Genomic DNA, 8850 nt, shown 5'->3' on the forward strand with positions numbered 1-8850 from the left:
TTTTGGCTAATTAGAGAAAAAAAAAATTAAGAAAGCTTTAATAAAAATATATGCAAGATATCACAGACATGAAATGTCCCATAAATATTGAATTACCAAAACGATGTACTTTAACCTAAACTGCAGGCTACAGGTGGGACCAGAGAGTCTAAAAAGTGAGGTTAAAGAACAACTCTGCCTCTTTGTGTTTTCAACCAGGTAGGGTAAATATCAACATTTTGCCATCTACAGATATACTAATGGAGGGGAAAGACAACCGGAAAGAAGGGGAAGGCAGACTCCCCATTAATGCCAAAGTGTGAATTCATATTTTGTATCTTTTCCTATTGAAGCCGTCATAACTTCTGCTGTCAACAATAATGCCTTTGTCTTGTCCTCTGTCACATACTTTGCTGTTAGTTTTGAGAAACAAATGCATGGGCATTGAAATTCACTTGTCTTAAACCACTAAAATACTCACTAAAAAGCTCACTAAAGCTTGTTGTATATGATGTAGCCTAAATGTATAGGTTAATTTCCCAGGCTGTTTTTGGAGAGTTTTGTGTATATTTAGTGCAGACAGGCATACAGCAATTTTCTAAATTGGCTGCACAAAGGAGACCAAAACCCACAGGCTGTTACTGTGTTACTGTTAGCTAGTTATTGTTTTGTCATTTTTACTTCACTACTATGCAACATAAGCCAGCTGGCCTGTTAGTATTATATGACCCTGAATCAAGACACTTTTTATGGTTGTGCAGCTGTCTGACAAAAGAAACAGAAAGATATGTCAGTGACGACACTTGTATTATGTTATACAGTTCATATCAACGCAAAGCGAGTGATGACAGACTAAGCAGGAGGTGACTGAAGGATGTGAGAATGAACCCCTTCGCTTCAGGCTTCGCTTCCCCTCACTTCCGGGTTGGAAGTGTGGGAATTGTAGTTTCTTTACGATACTCGACTACGTCGGCGGAAGTATTTTCAGCGTACGTTGAGAGGTCACATTGGTTCAATTTTGTAATGTTTTGAGACTGAGAATCACCTTTATAATGGAGGCAGCTAAAGCAGGTGCTGTAAATTTATGCTATCTTAAACGCTTGAGATACATTGCATGACATGTATAGACCGCTCTTTTCACATAAATGCACGGAGCCACATGCCGTTCTCTATTTATCGTTGCATGGACGAGAGAGAGCGGTGTTACACGGAGTTGTTCAGTTAGCTAAGCTAACTAGTAATGCTAGCGACCTCTAGCTAAACAGACATGATTATGACCTCCACTATGCTCAATATCTGTTACACGTTCGCTCCTTTGATGCCCTAAGTTAACTGTAGTTACCTTGAGTGCTGTGTGGCCACCACGCATGAACATGATGAGGATGATTATTTTGATTTTGATGGTGATGGTGATGGTCTGCTTATGTCTCTGTCTTGTTGTCTTGTTTCCTCAGAGGAGCCATTTCTGAGGCATGTGGAGACGGATGTCCTGATTCCCAAGTTAATGAGGGAGAAAGCCAAGGAACGCTGTGTTGAGAAAGTTGAAGGTGTGTATGTGTGTGTGTGTGTGTGTGAAAGAGAGAGAGAGAGAGAGCACCTCTTTGCCTACCTAAAAACAAAAGAAGAAGCACATTACAGAGGCCCTCTTTTCCACCTGCTGTCAACATGAGTCCTGTATCTGGATTGATATGATTTCGATATTATATGATTTTGCTGGAAACACTTACACCTGGCATTAAAATGCATTTCCAGTATACACATTGGAACTGGGTTGAAGTCAGTTCGCCTTGACTTGTTTGGTCCCCATCCAGGAGGATCCTGACAATCCATTTTGACATGTATGTTACTATCTGAGCAGTCTGCCACCTGCTTTATTTGCATTTACTTCCTGGTTGGATCCGTGCACAAAAGTTCATTTTATGAAGCTGCTATATGTGGATTAGAAGCTTATTGCATTTACACTTTGCTGTTAATGTGGCCACAGGCATCTCTCACAACCTCTGGAGGTGGCTTGGGTCTGCAGATCTGCAGTGCATCTTGGGTGCAATTATGCCTGGACTTAATACATTTTTGCTCTATCCAAACACAATGCAAGCACTCAGGTCACATGACAATTTCAAGTGTAAAGGGGTTCATAATATAGTTAGTAGGCACTCTTGTAGCCCATGTCTTCCATTACCATGACTCACTCAGATTGGCCCATCAGCCTATGGGGGTAGTGGTGAAAATGGACCATGCTGTTGGTGGATAGTGTATATAGAATGCCTATAAAGACAGTGATAATGGTGCTAATGATAAAGTAATTGATGCAGTCTAAATGCCAGAGAAAGAGGTTGGTACATGTCATACTGGCACGCACTCTTATCTACACAAGTGAAGGCCATTTCATCTTTTTCTTTTCCTTATCTCCCCAGTTTTAGCTTGATTCATCACATAAAAACATGCGTGACAACCAGTCATTATGAATTCTGTCAGTGACATGATGAAACACATCCAACAAGCAGCTTTAGTGAGACTTGACAGGCGACTTTATGATGCTGAGTACAATGAACTTACAACTAGGGATACAAAATAAAGTGCTCAAACCAGCTTAGATCATTAGCCATCATTGAAGTCCTATGACGCGCATCCTAGTTTCGATTAAACACCTATGGTAGGAGTGTAAATCTGAAAGTGCAAGAAGCAACTTTTCACACTATCATTTCACTGGAGTGAACTTGTTTTAACCGCGTTTTACCCAGCGATCATTTGTTGAGCACGCATGCTGTTTTTTTATTTTCTTTTTTTTCTCAGCAAGACACTGCTTTGCCTTCACAGTACAATCACAGACTTCTACTGTTGGTGACTGAGCAGCTCCACTGGAGCCGTTAGGGGTTAAGTGCACTTCACTGGTATTCGTTGAGGCATGGGAGAGGATTACTCATTCACTCCCCCCAGTCAGTTTTTCAGTTTGGGGATTTGAACTGGTGATATTCTGGTCTCAACCCATCTTTTCTGCCCACTAGGCTACTGCCACCAACCAGCTTGTGTGTTGGAAGCTTTGGGTTTTTTTTAAGGAGAGTGGGCAGACCATTAAATTCAAAATCCCTACATCGCTGGACACATGACAGTCTTTTATTTGACATTATTTGAATGTCTGCGTTATATCTGCTTGATTGAGAGACAATGTAGAATTCAGAAGCTAATTCCTAATTTCTATACTAAATTGAAATGGTGATGCTTTGAAAACCCCTATTGTCCAGATAACATGAACATAAGGTTTAGAATTGATTTCCTCATTCACAGTGTAACTTCCCCTTCAGGCTTGGGTCCTTGATATTTGTCTCAAAGTCTGTTTATAATAGTCTACACCACACATCTTGTAGGACTCACGTGTGACTCCACGCCTATATTTACTACATAGGCAGCCCAACCGATAAAACAAAAGCCTAGGCCTTGAAGTTCTTGTGTGTTGTTATTTTAATCACAACCTAAGCCTGCTTGTATTCTGCAGCCATCAAAGTCTCATTGTTCTTGGAAAAAAACCTGAAGATATTTTGGATGCATTTTTTGCATTTGTTAGGCTACACTTAATAATGTTTTATTCAAATTATGTTAACTGATTTTGTCACATCTTTGTAGATTACTTTTGTATGATTTTGACTTCAGCAGGTTACAGTCCATCGACTAGACTGTAGTTGTTGCTGCCTATTTTGATCTCTGTTACCTTCTACACTTGTATCTTCTAAGGAGTTTCTCTTCATCTTCTAAGAAAAATCTTGTTCCACTGCCTTAGCCTTTTGATTCCCATCCGTGGTTTCACTGTGTGTCCACACTGTGAGCAACGCAAGCACCCGAGTGGTGGCTGCAGCTGTATTGGCCCATGCCATGTCCTGTCTACTGCAGCAACACATCAGCCAGGTAGTGACTGGGTTATGTGGTTTCTAGCAATCTGAACCTATGCGCACCGCTCACCCGGAGACCATGCGCAGGCAGCCAGAGGTGATGGGACACACGGTGACAGTGTGGGTAGTGGAAACCCCCCTTTCATTACAAGCTATCCGTCCCACTCATTTTCACACCTCCATCCTCCGCCCTTTCTCATCTCATTCTGTATGTTTCTGTCTCTTCTGGGCTGTTGTGTGTGTGTGTGTGTGTGTGTGTGTGTGTGTGTGTTTTTGACAAAGACAACAAAGAGAGAATCTGAGTGTCTTCCTGTTGACTGCATGCCTATACGCATCTAAATCTCGTATATCGCAGGCTTTGTTGCTGATAGGTGTTATGTACAGGTCAACAGGTCTAGCCCACTAGACCTGTTGACCTGTACATAACACCTATATAGTCCATGTAGCTTCTGTTTTCCTGACGCGTGTTTTTCCCCATCGGGTGCTGATGATTCATGCTGATGTTCACACATGGTCACATTTTTCAGAATGAAAACCACTTGAACAACCCCCGTAACTAGCTGCCACCCAAGACTGACACTTTTTGGCAGAGCTCTGATTTTTAAAGGATAAGGCCAATTTTGTTATTTTCATAGGATTTGTTGACGGTAAGCAGTGCATTAAAAAACACCGGCCTTATCCTTTAACAGCGATTGGACTAGGACAAGGCAAAAGTAAGCTATTTGACTGCTGACTTGGATTCATTTAGGGCTGTGTGTATGCGTCTGGATCTCCAAATCCAAAATGTAGTTATGTATATATATGTATATAATTATGAAGGATGGGGGGGGGGGAAACTCAGAGAATTGTTTTCAGAGAATTGAATAGGATGAGATCACTGGAGGCTGCCAAAGTGTAATGTTACAACCACTTTTTTGAATAGTCTATAAATTTCATTATAGCAAAAGTCATAAATCATGTTTAAAATTCTGACATTAATGTGCAAATATGACTATTTTGTATTTCTGTATTGATCCACACCTTACAGCTTCCTCTAGAAGGTCAAATCTCCCTAAAGGTTCCAGCTGAAGTAATAGATAATATAATACTTCCTTCCAAAATGATTCAATACGCGATATGGGGTTCACAATTCGATACAACCATGATACGATGTTATAAATAAAGACAACAAAGTATGACTGTGCAGAATTATGTTTATTTCTGAGACAAATCTTTCTAGCGATGGCATTGGCTCGCTAGAATGTAAACAACAATTTCAAAATGTTATTACAAAGTGCAAATAATATATTTTTGATGGAGAGCTTGTGAAATTGTGATGGGCAAACGGTCTCATTTGTGATTACTACAGCAGAATAAAAAGGAGCTAATATCGCGATACATTTTTCTGCCCCACGATACGTGTTGTCACATTTTTGTATTGCAATATATTGAATTTTGATAGCCTAACAGCCTAAACTGAAGCTGGCATCACACTTTTCCATGGAATAGGCCCTCTCTGACTAAGCCAGTCCAATAGATTTGCCTTGGGTGTAGCTGCTGATGTGCGACCAGCAAGGCAGCCCTTTGCAGCCTCTATTAGTACCTTGGGACAGAGATGAGGCGTTCGTTGATTAGATTAGTCGCACTGTTCTGCCTCTCCAAATTGGTTTTGCTGTAGGTTTTTTTCTTTTTACATCTGCATCCTGATGAAAGTGTCTGTGTGATAACCATGCTGATGCAAATGATAAAGGTAATTATGATGTTGCTTGTTTGCGGACGTCTTCCTGAGGTGTCGGGGCGGCTGGACGGGGGAGATTGGAGGGCATCGCGGTTAATTAAAGCCTTGAGAAAGAGCTCGCTAACAAGGTGGAGACTCAGAGCCTTCAGCACCTCGTTTACACTCAGGACCTCGCACCTTTAATCTCAAATGCACCACTAGCCCGGGCAGATCGTTGCTGATACATCCCTCTGGCAGAGCCGTTAGCCCGGCCTTTTGTTGTTCTCTGTTGTGGGAATCGACCAATTTTGCGCCCACCTCGTTTTTCTAGGTGTGTTTCTGCTTTATTAGATAGCAGGCTGTATAAGGGAGAGTGACTGGGACAGGAGAGAGGGGATTGGCACGCAACAAAGGTTGAAAATTACATAAATTGAATGCACAACATCTCAAGTGCTTTGTATGTGCATTGTTTCACTGAACCACTTTGTGCCCCTGCTTAGACTAGCAAGCATTTAAAATAGTTATCAGATTGTGAATATTTGCGGAATTTCCCTTTGCAGTAAGGGCAATTTGGCTAAGGCTATGTCTTGTCTGTTACAGACACTAATAGCCTAAAGGTCGCATATCTCACTCTCCTATCAATGTAGGGCCCGAGATCTCTGAATACACTCCCTGGGTTTAGGCTCTCTCTCTCACATCGTGTTATTAATATTAACCCTGGCTAGCCTGGGGCACTGTGATCAGTGAAGGATAACATATATTTAATGCTCAGGGGGGCATAGATATATCTGTGGCTGGTGGGCTGACTGTTACAGTGCGAATGTGGAAACAGGACGACCACGGATGCAACCAGCGTGCGGCCAGGAGGGTTCATTTCAGTCCTGGTGTGACCAAGGAAACAAGGGGTTTGAATTTGATAAGAGGCCCGGTCTGGCAGCATGACCTTTGACCAGGCTCCTTCTCATGTGGCAGGATGCCAACATGAGGCCCGCCCGTGGTGGTTTAGCTGCGGCTGCCTGTTTCCCTCTCACTGCCTGTACTCTAGGACAATGTAGGCTGAATGGTAGGCTATTAGTAGATTTGAAGCAGAATTTATTAATAAATGTATCTCTTATATTTGAGGCTATTGTACATGTTGAGCTGGCTCCCTTTTATCTGCTCATTTCTTTGTCTCTCTCTCTCTCTCTCTCTCTCTCTCTCTCGTTCAGTTCAGTTCAATTCAATTCAAAGGGGCATTATTGGCATGGGAAACATACGTTTACATTGCCAAAGCAAGTGTAAGGAATAAAATGAATATTGTGCTTTTTATATGAATAACACACTCTGTTCTTTGTTCTCAGAGTAGAGTGTCTTTTCTCCTCTACATACCATAATGATGTAATCAGTGCATGTATGCGTGCACATGTACTATATATGGTTATGTGTGGTTTTATAGGTGGACACATAGTTAAGAAGCCCAAACTGTGGGTTGTCTTTGATGCCAAGTGGGTTTGGCTCTGTGCCGAGATTTACGGTTTTGTTTACTTTAACCTATATAAGTGAATTCTCTCCACTCCGTTCTTTGTCACTTCTTTGTTGCTTGTCTGGAACACTGAACTGAACCATGCATGTCTGAATAAAGAATCCACAGAAGACTCTTGAACCTTTGCTTATTCATTTTGACCCACAAAGGGTGAAGTTCATTTTTCCCCCACACAAGTGTGAAATAAAAACAAAAAATGTACGTACAATTAAAGATATACTAGAATAAAGAAATGTGTAAACAGAGCTTTGTAAATTGAAGAGGTAAATAAAGGACTCTCTCGCTCTCTCTCTCGCTCTCTCACTCTCTCTCTTTGAATCTTTGTTTCTTATCTTGTTTCATATTCTTCTTATGTTGTTTTTGTTCATGGTGGAGGTAGTGGAAGCTAAATGATGCTCATTGCGATTTTTGCATTGGTTTCTGAAGGGTTTTGTAAATTGAAGAGGTAAATAAAGGTCTCTCTCTCTCTCTCTCTCTCTCTCTCTCTCTCTCTCTCTCTCTCTCTCTCTCTCTCTCTCTCTCTCTCCCCCCCCCCCCCCCCCTCTCTCTCTCTCTCTCTCTCCAGCCTTCAACCATTGCTGTAAGGAATCTGGCTTCTTCATGGTGTTTAAGTGTCGTGAACAAAACGCTGCCCTGAAGGAATGCCTGACGGTGCAGTGAGTATTTTGCAGTTTCTCTAGCAACACTTATCTCACACACACACACACATAGAGAGAGAAAGCTGGCCCACATATTGTCGCGCTGCGTTATTCCACCGCCACCTTTTTACACGAGAACGTATGGTGGGAGTTTACTCACTCTCCCTCCCACCTTTCCTCTGACTCCCCACTGTTCAACTATCAGACAAAAGCAGAAATGGCTTAAAAATAATCTCAAAACCTTATAATCCTGCATTAATTCATTGAAATACATACTGTACTTTCTCTCTTCCGCCAGCTACAAAGACCCGATCTTCTTCGAGGAGTGTAAGCAGGAGTACATCCGGGAGAAGCTGGAGTTTGAGCGGACGGGGGTCCCGACCAAGAACCGGAAACAGAAACTCCCAACCAGCATGTAAACAAACAAACACCCAAACCGAATCCCTCCTTTTGAAGGGGTGGAGCGGGAGGCTCTGTCCAGAACCAAACACCTAGTCCTGTACAAGATGCACAGTGATGATCTGGCAGAGGCTGACACACGTTGTTTTGGTTTACAACTGTGGAATTAGCGACTAAAAATGTCTATATTTTGGTGTGAAAGAGCGTGGACCCTGTTCAAAATGTTATGTATTTTTTTGAGTATGTATATGTATGCACATTATTCTGTCAGAGGGCCGCAAAGGTTGATTAAAACTATCTTGCTTCAATTGGTTCAATCAGTAGTGTAAGTCAAGGCTATAAGCAGTTATATTCGGTATACCTATCCATCTTTCTGTCCATTTACAGTATATCCACCTACAGTATCAGCCCAATGACTGTATACTACTGCTGATATCAGTCCTCTAATATCTTCATGAAAGTTTGCAGTCATAAGTAGAGGGATGCAAGCTATCTGCTGGCCTCTTTGTAGTGTGTTCATATTGTACATAAACTTGAGGTTTGCTCATTTTAATTAAAGCAAGGATAGCACTAGTGGTAATGATGAAGGAGTCTGCTTTGTTGCCTTTGTTTGGCCTCATGACTTGGGATATCATCTACTGAGGAACGTGAATATTGATTTTTTCCAAACCACCTGTGTAAAGGACTTGTACAGTGTATAGTAGAAGCTCTGACATCTAACCAAGCAACACA

At 41.7% G+C, this 8850-nt stretch overlaps 1 protein-coding gene across 1 annotated transcript; it reads left to right on the forward strand.

Moving 5' to 3' along the window:
- Positions 1–954: 954 nt before the first annotated feature.
- On the forward strand, positions 955–8698 carry cmc1 (C-x(9)-C motif containing 1). Its single transcript, XM_071925488.2, has 4 exons — positions 955–1050; positions 1434–1526; positions 7647–7737; positions 8018–8698. The coding sequence occupies exons 1-4, from the start codon at positions 1032–1034 to the stop codon at positions 8136–8138; spliced, it is 324 nt and encodes a 107-aa protein (XP_071781589.1). The 5' UTR covers positions 955–1031; the 3' UTR covers positions 8139–8698.
- The last annotated feature ends 152 nt before the right edge of the window (positions 8699–8850 follow it).

Source organism: Centroberyx gerrardi, chromosome 12, assembly GCF_048128805.1.
Source record: "Centroberyx gerrardi isolate f3 chromosome 12, fCenGer3.hap1.cur.20231027, whole genome shotgun sequence".
NCBI classification, from domain to species: domain Eukaryota; kingdom Metazoa; phylum Chordata; class Actinopteri; order Beryciformes; family Berycidae; genus Centroberyx; species Centroberyx gerrardi.